The sequence below is a fragment of the Salvelinus fontinalis genome, chromosome 29, assembly GCF_029448725.1.
Source record: "Salvelinus fontinalis isolate EN_2023a chromosome 29, ASM2944872v1, whole genome shotgun sequence".
Classification (NCBI taxonomy): Eukaryota; Metazoa; Chordata; class Actinopteri; order Salmoniformes; family Salmonidae; genus Salvelinus; species Salvelinus fontinalis.
The window spans coordinates 17,759,216-17,777,564 of record NC_074693.1 but is presented as its reverse complement, the minus strand read 5'-3'; the positions used below and the strand labels follow the sequence as shown (position 1 = coordinate 17,777,564).

The window sequence follows — 18,349 nt, the reverse complement described above, 5'->3', positions numbered from 1 at the left end:
GATGTCTTCACTATTATTCTACAATGTATAAAAGAGTAGAAAATAAACACCCTTGGCAGAGCTAACGGGGATCCTTAATAAACCCCAGGAAGAGTAGCTGCGGCCTTGGCAGAACTAATGGGGATCCATAATACCCTCTCTCACAACTGACCATACCTCTCTCACACCTGACCATACCTCTTTTTACTCCTGACCGTCCCTCCTTTACTGTCCGTCCCTCCTTTACTGAAACAATTGTCAGTTTCTCACCTACACTCAATCACCTGACAATTCCTCTCTCACTCAATCACCTGACCATCCCGCTCTCACATATAATCTCACACTTCCTGAAGATATTGGGGTTTTATTTGACCCATTTTACAAAAGTCGCAGTCTAATCTTTTCTCATTCTCCCTTTCCTCCTCATCCTTCTGTCTTCTCTATCTACTTGCATTGCCCCCTCCCCTCTCAGATGGTGATCCCAGCAGACCCAGAGGGGATGCAACACTTCCAGTCTCAGTGTGTGTCTCAGTGTCAGTGTGTAGTAGACGTCTTTCTGCCCCTGGCCTACATCTTCCTGCCCAGCAAACAGGCCTTCCAGAGCATCTACAACAGGTCTGTGGGTCTCTTTTTCTGCTAGTTTTCTTATTTGTACAAAAAAGTATTACAATGTACAGCTAAAGTCGGAAGTTTACATACACTTAGATTGAAGTCATTAAAACTCGTTTTTCAACCACTCCACATATCTTGTTAACAAACAATAGTTTTGACAAGTCTGTTAGGACATCTATTTTGTGCATGACGCAAATAATTTTTCTAACAATTGTTTACAGACAGATTATTTCACTTATAACTCACTGTATCACAATTCCAGTGGGTCAGAAGTTTACATACACTAAGTTGACTGTGCCTTTAAACAGCTTGGAAAATTCCAGAAAATTATGTCATGACTTTAGAAGCTTCTGATAGGCTAATTTTGACATAATTTGAGTCAATTGGAGTTGTACCTGTGGATGTATTTCAAACTCAGTGCCTCTTTGCTTGACATCATGGGAAAATCAGCCAAGACCTCAGAAAAAAGTATGGTTCATCCTTGGGAGCAATTTCCAAACGCCTTAAGGTACCACGTGTACTATTGTTTGTACAAATGAACAAGTATAAACACCATGGGACCACGCAGCCGTCATACCGCTCAGGAAGGAAACTCGTTCTGTCTCCTAGAAGTGAACATACTTTGGTGCAAAAAGTGCAAATCAATCCCAAAACAACAGCAAAAGACCTTGTGAAGATGCTGGAGGAAACCGGTACAAAAGTATCTATATCCACAGTAAAACGAGTCCTATATCGACATAACCTGAAAGGCCGCTCGGCAAGGAAGAAGCCAAAACCGCCATAAAACCGCCAGACTACGGTTTGCAACTGCACATGGGGACAAAGATCGGACTTTATGGAGATATGTCCTCTGATCTGATGAAGCAAAAATAGAACTGTTTGGCCAAAATGGCCATCGTTATGTTTGGATGAAAAAGGGAGAGGCTTGCAAGCCGAAGAACAACATCCCAACCGTGAAGCACAGGGGTGGCAGCATCACGTTGTGGGGGTGCTTTGCTGCAGGAGGGACTGGTGCACTTCACAAAATAGATGGCATCATGAGGGAGTTAAATGATGTTGATATATTGAAGCAACATCTCAAGACATCAGTTAGGAAGTTAAAGCTTGGTCGCAAATGGGTCTTCCAAATGGATAATGACCCCAAGCATACTTCCAAAGTTGTGGCAAAATGGCTTAAGGACAACAAAGTCAAGGTATTGGCGTGGCCATCACGAATCCCTTACCACAAAATTTGTTGGCAGAACTGAAAAAGTGTGTGCGAGCAAGGAGGCCTACAAGCCTGTCTGTTACACCAGCTCTGTCAGGAGGAATGGGCCAAAATTCACCCAACTTATTGTGGGAAGCTTGTGGAAGGCTACCTGAAACGTTTGACCCAAGTTAAACAATTTAAAGGCAATGCGTCCAAATACTAATTGAGTGTATGTAAACTTCTGACCCACTGGGAATGTGATGAAAGAAATAATTCTCTCTACTATTATTCTGACATTTCACATTCTTAAAATAAAGTGAGTTTAAATGTATTTGGCTAAGGTGTATGTAAACTTCCGACTTCAACTGTATGCACTCACTACTGTAAGTCTCTCTGGAGAAGAGTGGTCTGCTAAGTGACTAACGAGTCAATGTGAACATTTTACAATCACTCATTCTCTTTTTTTGTCCTTTCCCTCTGTCCTCCCCTCTCCATCCCTGTAGGATCAATAATGACCTGTTAATGTGGGAAGCCCCTCCCCCCTCAGGTTCTAAGAGCGACCACAGCCCCCTACACCGTCTCCAAGACGATGACAACTTCCAGCTTTGCAAGTCTGCCTTCAGACTAGGTGAGACACCCATACTGAGACTTGTAAACCACTTCAGACTGGTCAGACACTCATTCAGAATTGGGTAATCCCTGGGTAGCAACTTTGTTGACATCTTTAGTTTATATAAATCTCTGATTTAAGATGGCTTGCCAAGTAGTATGAGTTGAACAACTCTTTAGTCGGCACACCTGCAGACCATCTGAAATGTGTTGTTGCTCAGCAGTTCTATAACTGTGACGTTTCTGGTCTCTCAGACTCGGAATCCGAGGAGGAAGATGCTCAGTTCTACACAGCCAGTGAATCAACCAGACGCAGGCAGTCAGAGCCCCGCCCTAACCACACCCTCAGCCTGCTCTCTCTCACCATTGTCATAGGAAAGGGCCGCCTCCAAGCAATGACAGACAGCAAGGTGAGCCATTGATGAACCAGCTACATCTTACAATGGTTAACTAGGGATATAGACTGGAGAGATTTTGGATCCTGGTTCAATTCCTGACTGGACCTTACTGCTTGAATGAGCGATATTAGAGCAAATATAAATGTAATTTGAATTCAATAGCTTGGAATTTGTATTACAAAAATGGAATGATTGAATGTATATGTACTATGATGCTTCTAAAGAAGACACTTGCTTAAATACATGGTTTTCTGTTTCTCGTCTCCTGCAGGGAGAGACGGGAAGTCCGGAGGACCGGTGTCACGGTGAGCTCCTATTGGACCTGGAAGGGGGGAAGATGTTCAGTGTGGCGCAGCATCAGAATAACCCCCATCTCAGCTTCCTGTGCCTGGAGAGCAGGAGGGTGGAGCTCCACCACAAAGGTGAATGGAATGACTGTGTGATACCAGGGTTTAGGTCTGGTAGTACCTACCTAATCATGTGTGATAATCCCTGTGTTATCATGTAGATTTTAGTCATGAGCTAATCTCTTCTAAATGACTGATAGCGCTTTTCCTTTCTGGCCACTAACCCTTGTCCTACCTCTCACAGCTGTAGTGAAGGACTCCCCTGTCCCCGGGCGGTTGGAAATGCCCAGCTTCACTCCCCCAGGGCATCTAGACCTTACCATTTACCCCACAGAGGTGGGGCTGAGCAGTGTGAGTGGCAGGGAGACTGAGGTCCAGATGTTATCCACAGCCATCAAAGTCACCCTGGACCCTCAGAAGAATGTCAAGGTAACACGCAAATCTTCTAATTTATTTTTTGAATGAAATATCACCTTTTGATTGTGCTTGTAGGTTAGCTGTGCTTATGATGAAGAAAGCGTAAGAAATATCATTAACTTAATTCTCTGTGTGTTTTATAGGAGTTTCTGGTTGCCCTTCGTCTCCATGGTGCCACTATGCGACATCGCATGGCACAGACCAATCACAGCTGGCACGAACAGGTATGGGGGGATCCTAATAAATACTAAATCTGAGATGCTTCAGGCACCTAACATGATTTGACTGTGTGGGTGTGTGTTTGGTTAGTGAGTCTTGTTGATTAGTCTGTTTTTCTTCATGACAGCTGGTTGATTTTTTGGATGTCATTGATGACCCGATCCTGGGCTACACATCTCCTGTAGTTATTACCGTCCTACACACACACCTGGCTACCTGCGTCGTGGACTACAGGTACACACACACACACCAGATTTAGATTTGTGGACAAAGGAAGATAATACATTATTAACATAATTATTTTTCACTTCTCCCTTCTCTCCCCTTCTTGGTCTCTTTCTGTCTTTCAGGCCCCTGTATCTTCCATTGAGGGTGTTGTTCACAGCAGAATCCTTCTCTCTCTCCAGTAACATCATAGTAGACACGGCCACCTTTCACCTCAGGTACAGTAACAGTGAACCTCAAAATATGTTCTTCCTTTAGTTCATAAATGGGCAACATGGCCCCCCTTTTTGTAAGCCCAATTAAAATAAATAATCTATATTTTTTGGAACTCAGTCGGGGTCTCAACTTACTATTGAGAGTTAAAATAATAGAATACACAAGGCACAATTTTGAAATTTGGTTGTGTATCAGCAGTCACTTAATTAGCTGGCTGCTAGACTAACTGATGGCCTATCTAAACTTGGAGTAAGCATGCTTGAATTACTGACTGGGTTGGGACCCATTGATCATCAGTTAGCTGCAAAAATGGTATTGCTTGCCTGAGGTAGAGTACTTGATGAAAGCTGTAGACCACACTATCTACCAAGAGAGTTTTCATCCAAAGTTTTCCTATCTGTCTATTTACCACCGCAAACCGATGCTGGCACTAAGACCGCACTCAACGAGCTGTATAAGGCCATAAGTACACAAGGAAATGCTCATCCAGAGGCGCCGCTCCTAGTGGCTGGGGACTTTAATGCAGGCAAACTTAAATTTGTTTTACCTAATTTCTACCAGCTTGTCACATGTGCAGCCAGAGGGGGAAAAAACTCTCGACCATCTTTACTCCACACACAGACGCAAACAAAGCTCTCCCTCGCCCTCCATTTGGAAAATCTGACCATAATTCTATCCTCCTGATTCCTGCTTACAAGCAAAAACTAAAGCAGGAAGTACCAGTGACTCGCTCAAATACGGACGTTGTCAGATGACATAGATGCTACGCTACAGGACTGTTTTAATATGTTCCGTGATTCATCCAATGGCATTGAGGAGTATACCACCTCAGTCACTGGCTTCATCAATAAGTGCATCGACAGTGACCGTACATACGTATCCCAACCAGAATGAATGGGTTACAGGCAGCATCTGCAAAGAATTAAAGGCTAGAGCTGCCGCTTTCAATGACTGAGACACTAATCCGGACGCTTATAAGAAATCCTGCCCTCAGACGAACCATCAAACAGGCATAGCGTTAATACAGGACTAAGATTGAATCCTACTACACCGGCTCTGATGCTCGCAGGATGTGGCAGTGACGCAAGCCTACCAGACAAGCTAAATTACTTTTTATGCTCGCTTCGAGGCAAGCAACACTGAAGCATTCATGAGAGCATCAGCTGTTCCGGATGACTGTGTGATCACGCTCTCCGTAGCCGATGTGAGCAAGACTTTTTAAACAGGTCAATATTCACAAGGCTGCGGGGCCAGACGGAATACCGGGACGTGTACTCAGACGTGCGTGGACCAATTGGTGTCTTCACTGATATTTTCAACCTCTCCCTGACCGAGTCTGTAATACCTACATGTTTCAAGCAGACCACCATAGTCCCTGTGTCCAAGAAAACTAAGTTAAACACCTCTGCAACTGGATCCTGGACCTCCTGACGGGCCGCCCCCAGGTGGTAAGGATAGGCAACAACACATCTGCGAGCGCTGATCCTCAACACGGAGTCCTCTCAGGAGTTTGTGCTTAGTCCTCTCCTGTACACCCTGTTTACCCACAACTGCGTGGCCAAGCACGATTCCAACACCATCTTTATGTTTGCTGACGACACAACAGTGGTAATCCTGATCACCGACAATGATGAGACAGCCTATAGGGAGGAGGTCAGAGACCTGGCAGTGTGGTGCCAGGACAACAACCTCTCCCTCAATTTGAGCAAGACAAAGGAGCTGATCGTGGACTACAGGAAAAGGAGGGCCGAACATGCCCCCATTCACATCAACAGGGCTGTAGTGGGGCTGGTCAAGAGTTTCAAGTTTGTGGTCCAAACACACCAAGACAGCCATGAAGACGGCATGACAACACGTGCCCCCTCAGGAGAAAAAAAACATTTGTCATGGGTCCCCAGATAAAGTTCCACAGCTGCACCATCGAGAGCATCTGACAGGTTGCATCGCCTGGTATGGCAACTGCTCGGGATCTGACTGTAAGGCGTTACAGAGGGTAGTGCGTACGGCCCAGTACATCACTGGGACCAAGCACAGGACCTATATACAAGGCGGTGTCAGAGGAAGGCCAAAAAATTGTCAAAGACTCCAGTTACCCAAGTCATAGACTGTTCTCTTTGCTACCGCACGGCAAGCGTTACCAGAGCGTCAAGTCTAGGTCCAAAAGGCTCCTTAACAACAGCTACTCCCAAACCATAAGTCTCCTGAACAGCTAATCAAATGGCTACCCGGACTATTTACATTACACTGCTGCTAATCACTGTTTTTATTATCTATGCAAAGTCACTTTACTCCTACCTACATGTACAAATGACCTCGACTGACCTGTACCCCCGCACATTGACTCGGTACCAGTACCCCTGTATATAGCCTCATTTTATTGTGTTACTTTTTATTTAGTAAATATTTTCTTAACTCTATTTCTTTAACTGCATTGTTAGGTTGAGGGCTCGTAAGTAAGCATTTCACGGTACTTAGCGCATGTGACAAAAAATGTTTTAATTAGAAATGTGTAGAATTGCAGGAGGGATATGGGGACGGGGGGGTTAGGAATAACCTAATAGTTGGCTATTGAAGTTTGTGATGGTATTTCCTCCTCAGGTTTATCCTGGATGATTCTGCCTTGTTTCTCTCTGATAAGTGTGAAAGTGACGTAGTGGACCTGAGACGAGGTATGACACATAATTAACTGTACTGTGTGTGTGTACATCTACATCTGAGTGTGTTTGCAGTTCTAACGCTTTCTCTCTCTCGCTCTTTCTCTCCTCAGACTATGTGTGTGTTCTGGACATTGATCTGCTGGAGCTGGCCATCACCACATGGAAAGGCAGTGATATAGGGAAACTGGTAAGTTCTTAGCCTGACAATTTTATGTCATTACACATCTGTCGGTGTGTTTGAACTTGAGAGACTGTCAGTCTCAAATCTACAGTCTCTTTAGTTCTTCTTACCTCTTCTCCTCGCCAGCGAGATGACGCTCAACGGAGAAGGGTGACATCTTACGAGTTCTAACCGAACGTTGCTAATTAGTTACTTTTATTTTGTTTATCTTTGTACAAAAAGTTCATACTATCACATATCAAATGTTAATATTCACATACACATATTTAGCAGACGTTCTTGCGGGTGTAGCGAAATGCTTGTGGACATCAGATCGACAGTTAGTAACCTCGATTTCGACAGTTAGTAACCTCGATTTCGACTTCAAATACAACTTCAACTACCACAGCTGTTCCACTGTTCATACCAGACCCTATTCCTTTGTTCCATAAGCCACCAAAACAATGCAGGAGTCCTGGTGAAATTGAGGTGAAGAGAGAACCGAATGGCGCTCCCCTCCATTCTATTGGCAAATGTCCAGTCTCTCGTGAATAAGACGTATGAGCTTTTTTTTGAGAGTCTCCTATATCAGGGAGTCTCCTATATCAGGGAGTCTCCTATATCAGGGAGTCTCCTATATCAGGGAGTCTCCTATATCAGGGAGTCTCCTATATCAGGGAGTCTCCTATATCAGGGAGTCTCCTATATCAGGGAGTCTCCTATATCAGGGAGTCTCCTATCAGGGAGTCTCCTATCAGGGAGACTTGAAAAGCTGCAATATTATGTCTTACTGAAACGTGGCTGGATGATGACGCAATGCACGTAGTACTCTGTGGATTCTCCATGCAGCGGTAGGATCGGACGGCGCCTTCGGGGAAGTCGAAAGGAGTGTTTTTGCTCATAAATAACAACTTGTGTACTGCTTCCAGTGGGAAGGAAACTCAAACTTTTGTTCACTTGATATAGAATACCTCATGGTAAGCTGCAGAACCTTTTATCTACCAAGAGTTCTCATTCGTAATCATTCGTAGGTCCCGTGTGGCTCAGTTGGTAGAGCATGGCGCTTGCAACGCCAGGGTTGTGGGTTCAATTCCCACGGGGGGACCAGGGTTCAATTCCCACGGGGGGACCAGGATGAATATGTATGAACTTTCCAATTTGTAAGTCGCTCTGGATAAGAGCGTCTGCTAAATGACTTAAATGTAAATGTAATTATCACGGCTGTCCACATCATGCCCCTAGCAAACACCACTCTGGCACTCAACAAACTGTATGGGGCCATAAACAAACAAGAAACCGCTCACCCAGAGTCAGCGTTTCTGGTGGACAGAGACTTTAATGTGGGGAGAATTAAAACCATCCTACCTCGCTTCTACCAACGTCTCCTGTGCCACTAGGGGCGCTAAAACTCCAGACCACTTTTATTCTACCCAGAGAAACGCATACTTGGCCCTCCCTCGTCATCCCTTTGGCAAATCTGACCATGACTCCATTTCAGTGATGCGCTCAATACAGAAGTGATTGGATAGCATTGAGGAGTTTACAACAAGTCACAGGCTACATCAATAAGTGCAAAGACGATGTTGTCCCCGCAGTGACTAAGAACGTATCCAAACCAAAAACGATGGATTACAGGGCCTCCCGGGTGGCGCAGTGGTCTAAGGCACTGCAGTGCTAGCTGTGCCCCAGAGATTCTGGGTTCGAGTCCAGGCTCTGTCGCAGCCGGCCGCGACCGAGAGGTCCATGGGGAACCTACCGGGGAACAGTGTGTGAACTGCCTTGTTCAGAATGACAGATTTTTACCTTGTCAGCTCGGGAATTCAATCCAGCAACCTTTCGGTTACTGGCCCAACGCTCTAACCACTAGGCTACTTGCTAGCTTCGAGGAATACAACACTGAGTATCGCCGCCGGGCAAGATGGAATACGAGGTTGCGTTGTCAAAGCATGCGCAGACCAGCTGGCAAGTGATTCATGGACATTTATTTAGATCGATTTTTATTTAATTTTTTGTTGTCTTTCTATTTTTTTACCACTTTTTTCTCGTGATATCCAATTCCGATCTTGTCTCATCACTGCAAGTCCCCAACGGTCTCAGGAGAGGCGAAGGTCAAGTCATGCACCCTCAGAAACATAACCAGCCAAACCGCGCTTCTTAACACCCGCCCGCTGCACCAAGGAGTCAGCCTGCAGGCGCCCGGCCCGCCTTAAGGAGTCTCTAGAGCGCGAGGAGCCAAGTTAAGCCCCCCGCCTAACCCAGACGACGCTGGGCCAATTGTGCGCACTATGGAACTCCCGGTCACGGCCGGTTGTGACACAGCCTAGAATTGAAGCTGGGTCTGTAGTGACGCCTCAAGCAATGCAGTGCCTTAGACTGCTGCACCACTTGGGAGGGCCTTCACGGGCATTTTGAATCTCTCCTTGTCCCAGTCTTTAATACCAACATGTTTCAACCTGACCACCATTGTCCCTGTTCCCAAGAGCTCCAAGGTAACCTACCTAAATGACTATCGCCCTGTAGCACTCACATCTGTAATTATGAAGTGCTTTGAAAGGCTGTTCATGACACACATCTACACTAGACCAGTCCTGGGCAAAGGCCGGCCCGAGTAGCTGTATGTGGCCCGCGACCTAATTTCAATACGGCCCAAGGAATCATGCTCAAATCACAAAGAATTTGCGATTAGTAAAGTTTTGAAAAACGTATTTGTTATTCAAATTAAAAGGCCAATAAGTAGTCGCCTTTGTGCAATGATTTAACTCCCACCGCTTGTGGGACATTTATTTTGAAGGCACGTATAAATAACAACTGCACGAGGATAGACTGTGACTGACAGGCTGACACACACGTGACAGTTACAAACAGTAGCTAGCTAGAAATTGTGCAAAAATGAGTTTTTCAAAGAAAAGGAAAGTAGTCCATGAATGTAGGGTGTTCCAGCAAGAGTGGACATTGAAATATTTCTTTGAGCTATCAGGGAAAGCTGTGTGCAAAGAGAGCATCGCTGTCTTGAAAGACAACTTGTCCTGACACTTCCAGACGAAGCATGCAGAGGAATATGTCTTCTGAGCAGAGGGCAAGTGCATCGAAAGAGTTGCTTTCTCAGTTGCAAAAGCAGCAAGGACTTTTCACAAAACTGCATTCAGCAAACGACGGAATTGCGAGACCTTTCTATGTACTGTCCCACAAAATTGCTAAACATAGCATGCTATTCGCTGAGGGTGAATTCATTCAAGAATGTTTAATTGACTCTGCAGCAATACTTTGCCCCGACAAGAAAGAGCTGTTTGAAAGTGTTTCCCTGTCAAGGCCAACAGTGACACGGCGTGTTGAGGACATCGCAGAGAATATGGAACAGTTGAAAGACAAGGTAAAGGATTTCACCTATCTCTCCTTGGCCCTGGATGAGAGCAGTGATGCACGTGACACGGCGCAGTTGATGATATTCTTACGAGGCATAATCCCAGACTTTGAAATTACAGAGGAGCTTGCTTCAGTGCAGTCAATGAAGAGCACAACCATAGGGAAAGATTCATTGGAGGAGGTTAATAAGTGTGTGGCAAAGCTGGGACTGAGTTTTGAAAAGTTATCCAGTGTGACCACTGATGGGTGCCCAAACTTGACAGGGGAAAAAATTGTCCTTTTGAAAAGGATACAAGATCAAGTAGATGAGCTGAACCAGGATCAGACAATTATTTTCCTGCATTGCAATATTCATGAGCAGGTGCTCTGTAAATGTGTTCTGAAAATGAGCCATGTTGTGGATACAGTCACTGAAGTGGTAAACTTCATAAGATAATTTTTTTTAAACCACAGGCAGTTTCTCTCTTCTAACAGTGAGACCGAGTCGGGTCAATCAGATCTCCCCTACCACACAAACGTGAGATGGCGAAGGTGCTTAAAAGGGTGTGGGACCTGAAGTCGGAGATTGCTGAGTTTTTGCAAATGAAAGGGGAAAAAATGTGGATATCCCTCAACTGCAAGATAAAGAATGGTTGGCTGATTTTGCCTTCACCGTGGACATCATGGCCCTCATGAATGAACTGAATTCTAAACTACAAGGGAAGGGCCTTTATTGCACATCAAATGTACAGCCTTGTCAAAGCCTTCAGGGGAAAATTACTCCTCCTGACCTGCCAAGTAGAAGCCGACAATCTCACCCATCTTCCGACACTACTAGTCTGTTCCCTATCAGATGACCAGCGGGAGAAGTATACATCGCTGCTGCTTGCTTTGAACGGTGAGTTTTCTCGTCGTTTTGAGGATTTCAAAGTGTTGGAAAATGACATGCTGTTGGTTTCCTCTCCTTTCACCTTCAATGTGGATAACGCTCCCACTGACCTGCAACTTGAGCTTCTCGATCTTCAGTCTGATGCTTGGAGAACTATTCAAAACAATGTCACTGACGAGGTTCTATGCATCTCTTGATGAACAAAACTTTCCAAAGATTAGGAGTTATGTTCAGAAGATGTTTGGTTCAACCTATGTATGTGAACAGACATTTTCAGTGATGAAATATAAGTCAAGGCACAGATCATCTCTTACTGACTCTCACCTCTCAGCAATCCTGCGCATAGCGACATCAGAAACTATACCTTCACTGCTCTAGTCAATGCCCATCAGACTTCACTCCTCATACTGATTGAGTGATTTTAAATGTAATGTTGAGCTCTCTCTCTTGTGTTTTTGTGCATACCTGTTAACAAGAGTTCTGTCCGTGGTGCTGAATGCACAGTGTACTTTTCCCTCCGTGTAGTTCATTGCATGTTTAATAATGAAAATACCTACCAAAAGGAGAACATGGATGTGGTTTATTTCTGTGCATGTTAAAAAAGTAAAATAAGTAGCATATCTGGACATGATTTACAGTAGATATATCTGTCAACATAGTCATACACATGATGTATAATCCTGTAATATGATTCTGGCCCACGATGGCAGAAATATATTCTAATGTGGCCCTCCATGGAAAATAATTTCCCAGGCCTGCCCTAGACCCACTCCAATTCGCATACTGCCCCAACAGATCCCCAGATGATGCAATCTCAATTGCACTTCACACGGCCCACCTTGACAAGAGGGGAAATAACTGTGAGAATCCTGTTCATAGACTATGGCTCAGCATTCAACACTATAGTCCCCTCCAAGGTCATCACCAAGCTAGGGACCCTGGAATCCTGGAACTAAACCTCTCCCTCTGCAACTGGATCCTGGACTTCCTGATGGGCCAACCCCAGGTGGTGAGGGTAGGAAACAACACCTCTGCCACACTGACCCTCAACACGGAGGCCCCTCAGGGGTGTGTACTTAGTCCCCTTCTGTACTCCCTGTTCACCCATGACTGTGTGGCTACGTAGAACTCCAACACCATCAAGTTTGCTGACAACACAAAGGTGTTAGGCCTGATCAGCGATGGCGATGAGACAGCCAACAGGGAGGAGGTCAGAGACTTTGCAGTTTGGTGCTGGGACAAAAAAATCTCCCTCGACGTCAGCAAGACCAAGGAGCTGATTGTGGACTACAGGAAAAAGAGGGGAGAACCCCATCCACATCGACAGGGCTGTTGTGGAGCAGGTCGAGAGCTTAAGTTCCTTGGCTTCCACATCACTAAGAACTTGACATGGTCCACACTCACCGGGCACGTCAGTGCCTCATCCCCCTCTGGAGGCTGAAAAGATTTGGCATGGGCCCTCGGATTCTCAAAATGTTCTACAGCTGCACCATCGAGCATCTTGACTGGCTCCATCACCGCTTGGTATGGTAAATGCACCACCCTTGACTGCAAAGAGCTACAGAGGGTGGTGCGGACAGCCCAGTACATCACTTGGGCCAAGCTCCCTGCCATCCGACACAACACAAATACACATACAGTTGAAGTTAGAAGTTTACATAGACTTAGGTTGGCGTCATTAAAACTAGTTTTTCAACCACTCCACAAATGTCTCGTTAACAAACTATAGTTTTGGCAAGTTGGTTAGGACATGCACAAAGTAGATGACACAAGTAATTTTTCCAACAATTGTTTACAGACAGATTATTTCACTTATAACTCACTGTATCACAATTCCAGTGGGTCAGAAGTTGACATACACTAAGTTGACTGTGCTTAAAAACAGCTTGGAAAATTCCAGAAAATTGTCATGGCTTTAGAAGCTTCTGATAGGCTTATTGACATAATTTCAATTGGAGTCAATTGGAGGTGTACCTGTGGATGTATTTCAAGGCCTACCTTCAAACTCAGTGCCTCTTTGCTTGACATCATGGGAAAATCAAAAGAAATCAGCCAAGACCTCAGATAAAAAAATTGGTTCATCCTTTGGAGCAATTTACAAAATCCTGAAGGTACCACGTTCATCTGTACAAACAATAGTATGCAAGTATAAACACCATAGGTCCACGCAGCCGTCATACCGCTCAGGAAGGAGACGCGTTCTGTCTCCTCGAGATGAACGTATTTTGGTGCGAAAAGTGCAAATCAATCCCAGAAAAACAGCAAAGGACCTTGTGAAGATGCTGGAGGAAACGGGTAGCCGAAGAACACCATCCCAACCGTGAAGGATGGGTGTGGCAGCATCATGTTGTGGGGGTGCTTTGCTGCAGGAGGGACTGGTGCACTTCACAAAATAGATGGCATCATGAGGGAAGTTAAAGCTTGGTCGCAAATGAGTCTTCCAAATGGACAATGACCCCAAGCATACTTCCAAAGTTGTGGCAAAATTGCTTAAGGACAACAAAGTCAAGGTAATGGCGTGGCCAAAACAAAGCCCTGACCTCAATCGTATAGAAAATTTGTTGGCAGAACTGAAAATGCGTGTGCGAGCAAGGAGACCTACAAACCTGACTCCGTTACACCAGCACTGTGAGGAGGAATGGGCCAAAATTCACCCAACTTATTGTGGGAAGCTTGTGGAAGGCTACCCGAAACGTTTGACCCAAGTTAAACAATTTAAAGGCAATGCTACCAAATACTAATTGAGTGTATGTAAACTTCTGACCCACTGGGAACGTGATGAAAGAAATAAAGACTGAAATAAATCATTCTCTCTACTATTATTCTGACATTCCACATTCTTAAAATAAAGTGGTGATCCTAACTGACCTAAGACAGGGAATTTCTACTAGGATTAAATGTGAGGAATTGTGAAAAACTGAGTTTAAATGTATTTGGCTAAGGTGTATGTAAACTTCCGACTTCTACTATACATATTACACACACTTTTACACTCATCATTTGCTGGTGCTGCTCTGTTCTTAACTTACTCTTATTATTATCTATCCTGATGCCTAGTCACTTTACCCTGCCTTCATGTACATATCCACCTTAAATACCTAGTACCTCTGCACATTGATCTGGTACTGGTACTCCCTGTATATAGCTCCACATTGATCTGGTACTGGTACTCCCTGTATATACACTACCGTTCAAAAGTTAGGGGTCGCTAAGAAATGTCCTTGTTTTTGAAAGAAAGGCTTATTTTTTTGTCCATTTAAAATAACATAAAATTGATCTGAAAATAAAGTGTAGACATTGTTAATGTTGTAAATGACTATTGTAGCTGGAAACGGTTCATTTTTAATGGAATATCTACATAGGCGTACAGAGGCCCATTATCAGCAAGGATCACTTCTGTGTTCCAATGGCACGTTGTGTTAGCTAATCCAAGTTTATCATTTTTAAAAGGTTAATTGATCATTACAAAACCTTTTTGCAATTATGTTAGCACAGCTGAAAACTGTTGTCCTGATTTAAAGAAGCAATAAAACGGGCCGCCTTTAGACTAGTTGAGTATCTGGAGAATCAGCATTTGTGTGTTCAATTTCAGGCTCAAAATGGCCAGAAATAAAGAACTTTCTTCTGAAACTCGTCAGTCTATTCTTGTTCTGAGAAATGAAGTCTATTCCATGTGAGAAATTGCCAAGAAACTGAAGATCTCGTACAACGCTGTGTACTACTCCCTTCACAGAACAGCGCAAACTGGCTCTAACCAGAATAAAAAGATGAGTGGGAGGCCCCGGTGCACAACTGAGCCAGAGGACAAGTACATTAGTGTCTAGTTTGAGAAAGACGCCTCACAAGTCCTCAACTGGCAGCTTCATGAAATAGTACCCGCAAAACACCCGTCTCAATGTCAACAGTGAAGAGGCGACTCCGGGATGCTGGCCTTTTAGGCAGAGTTGCAAAGAAAAAGCCATATCTCCGACTGGCCAATTAAAATATTAAGATGGCCAAAGAACAGACACTGAACAGAGGAACTCTGCCTAGAAGGCCAGCATCCCAGAGTCGTTTCCAGCTACAATAGTCATTTACAACATTAACAATGTCTACACTGTATTTCTGATCAATTTTATGTTATTTTAATGGACTAGAAATGGGCTTCTCTTTCAAAAACAAGGACATTTAGAAGTAACCCCAAACTTTTGAATGGAAGTGTAGCTCCTCATTGATCTGTTACTGGTACTCCCTGTATATAGCTCCACATTGATCTGGTACTGGTACTCCCTGTTTATAGCTCAGCATATACTTGTATAGCTGCACATTGATCTTCTTCTGTACTTCCTGTATATAGCTCCACATTGATCTGGTACTTCCTGTATATAGCTGCACATTGGTCTGGTACTCCCTGTATATAGCTGCACATTGGTCTGGTACTGGTACTCCCTGTATATAGCTCCACATTGATCTGGTACTGGTACTCCCTGTATATACTTGCACATTGATCTGGTACTGGTACTCCTTGTATATAGCTCCACATTGATCTGGTACTCCCTGTATATAGCTCCACAATAGCTCCACATTGATCTGGTACTTCTGGTATATAGCTCCACATTGATCTGGTACTTCTGGTATATAGCTCCACATTGATCTGGTACTTCTGGTATATAGCTCCACATTGATCTGGCACTCCCTGTATATAGCTCCACATTGATCTGGTACTTCTGGTATATAGCTCCACATTGATCTGGCACTCCCTGTATATAGCTCCACATTGATCTGGTACTTCTGGTATATAGCTCCACATTGATCTGGCACTCCCTGTATATAGCTCCACATTGATCTGGTACTTATGGTATATAGTTCCACATTGATCTGGCACTCCCTGTATATAGCTCCACAATAGCTCCACATTGATCTGGTACTTCTGGTATATAGCTCCACATTGATCTGGTACTTCTGGTATATAGCTCCACATTGATCTGGTACTTCTGGTATATAGCTCCACATTGATCTGGTACTTCTGGTATATAGCTCCACATTGATCTGGCACTCCCTGTATATAGCTCCACATTGATCTTGTACTTCTGGTATATAGCTCCATATATGTGCATTTTATTCCTGTTCCATGTTACTATTTTGTTTGTATCATTATTAACGAACTGCATCATTGGAAAGGGCCCTTAAGCAGTGGTGTAAAGTACTTAAGTAATACTTTAAAGTACTACTTAAGTCGTTTTTTGGGGTATCTGTACTTTCATTTACTATTTATATTTTTGACTACTTTTACTTCACTACATTGCTAAATAAAGTAATGTACTTTTTACTCCATACATTTTCCCTGACACCCAAAGTACTCGCTACATTTTGAATGCTTAGCAGGACAGGGAAATGGTGCAATACACATACTTATTACTGCTTCTGGAGGACTCACTAAACACAAATGCTTTGTTTGTAAATGATGTCTGCGTGCTGTAGTGTGCCGTTTGGTTTGCTTAATATAAGCAATTTGAAATTATTAATACTTTTACTTTTGATACTTAAGTATATTTAAAACAAAATTATTTTACTTTTACTCAAGTATTATTTTACTGGGGGACTTTCACTTTTACTTGAGTCATTTTCTTTTAAGGTATCTTTACTTTTACTCAATTATGACAATTGGGTACTTTTTCTACCACTGCATGTAAGAAAGTATTTCACGGTAAAGTGTACACCAGTTGTTTTTGGCGCATGTGACAATGTTATTTGATTTCTATTCCAATCCCCTCACCTCCTCTCGGTCTCTTCCCCTAGTCCCAACCTCTGTTTGAGCTGCGTTGCTCCAACAACGTGGTCCACCTCCACACCTGTGCTGACTCCTGTGCTGCCCTGGTCAACATGCTGCAGTACCTGGTGTCCCAGGGAGACCTGCACCCGCCCCCCCGACACACATCACCGACTGAGATCGCTGGACAGAAGCTACCGGTAAGACAGACAGGCCAGTAGACCAATAGACTAGTAAACTAGTATAATATTACCTTCTTTAAGGTCTGGAACAGATGTTGTATGTTTGTTCAGATAAACGTTGTGTGAGAACAACTGAAGAAAATGAAACTGGAGCGACTGGAAAGGAGCCTATCTGAACCTCAACTATCTGTTGTCTGTCTATATGTGACTTGTTTTAGTTGTCAGAAAGTCCCGCCTCCTTGCCACCCTGCCCTCCAGCTGAGACTGCTGAGATCAATCAGTATGATCTCCTTGATGCTTTGATTGACACAGAGAGGAGCAATCCAGATGAGGATATGGACTCAGGTAAAACGGGGGTATTAAATGATAGTGTAGTAAAATATCTCCAATTATAAATCCCTTCTGTACATTTGATAGATGAAATGGATGCCATTAGCTATTCCTGTGTGTATTTCCCATTTCTAATGCATATTACTTTTCACTGTAAAAATGGAGTCTTCTAAATTAACATTTCTATGTCTAGGATCTCCCACTGTCCCGCGGGGCTCACCTGTCTCAGTCTACCTGTTTCCTGGGGAGGCCCCTAAGCTCCGCCCACCAGTTGTCATTGAGGGGGAGGAGTCCAAGCTTGACAGACTGGTGGCGACAGCCACTGAGGTGCAAGTGGATATGATGTCAGAGGAGGGCTCTGATGGTTCAGAGGACAACGAGGACTTCTGTATCCTAGAGGCTCCTGGGATGGGTATACCTGTGAGTCTGTTTCTTTATTTCATTAAGTCTCTATATGCTCTCTCTCTACTCTCTCTATACTCTCTCTCTATACTCTCTCTCTACTCTCTCTCTACTCTCTCTCTACTCTCTCTATACTCTCTCTCTACTCTCTCTATACTCTCTCTCTACTCTCTCTATACTCTCTCTCTACTCTCTCAACTCTCTCTCTCTACTCTCTCAACTCTCTCTCTCTACTCTCTCAACTCTCTCTATACTCTCTCAACTCTCTCTATACTCTCTCAACTCTCTCTCTATACTCTCTCAACTCTCTCTCTATACTCTCTCAACTCTCTCTCTATACTCTCTCAACTCTCTCTCTATACTCTCTCAACTCTCTCTCTATACTCTCTCAACTCTCTCTCTATACTCTCTCAACTCTCTCTCTATA

The 18,349-nt window shown here is 43.9% G+C and overlaps 1 protein-coding gene across 1 annotated transcript in view; it reads left to right on the top strand.

Moving 5' to 3' along the window:
• LOC129827525 (autophagy-related protein 2 homolog A-like) overlaps positions 1-18,349 on the top strand; it is a 44,649-nt gene that overhangs the window by 10,418 nt on the left and 15,882 nt on the right. Inside the window, exons 17-29 of the mRNA XM_055888442.1 lie at positions 452-594; positions 2,284-2,408; positions 2,645-2,799; positions 3,059-3,209; positions 3,379-3,563; positions 3,695-3,775; positions 3,898-4,004; positions 4,121-4,213; positions 6,810-6,880; positions 6,979-7,055; positions 17,038-17,208; positions 17,409-17,535; positions 17,714-17,940. Of these exons, the coding sequence (XP_055744417.1) occupies positions 452-594; positions 2,284-2,408; positions 2,645-2,799; positions 3,059-3,209; positions 3,379-3,563; positions 3,695-3,775; positions 3,898-4,004; positions 4,121-4,213; positions 6,810-6,880; positions 6,979-7,055; positions 17,038-17,208; positions 17,409-17,535; positions 17,714-17,940 (1,713 nt within the window). The remainder of the gene's footprint in view (positions 1-451; positions 595-2,283; positions 2,409-2,644; positions 2,800-3,058; positions 3,210-3,378; positions 3,564-3,694; positions 3,776-3,897; positions 4,005-4,120; positions 4,214-6,809; positions 6,881-6,978; positions 7,056-17,037; positions 17,209-17,408; positions 17,536-17,713; positions 17,941-18,349) is intronic.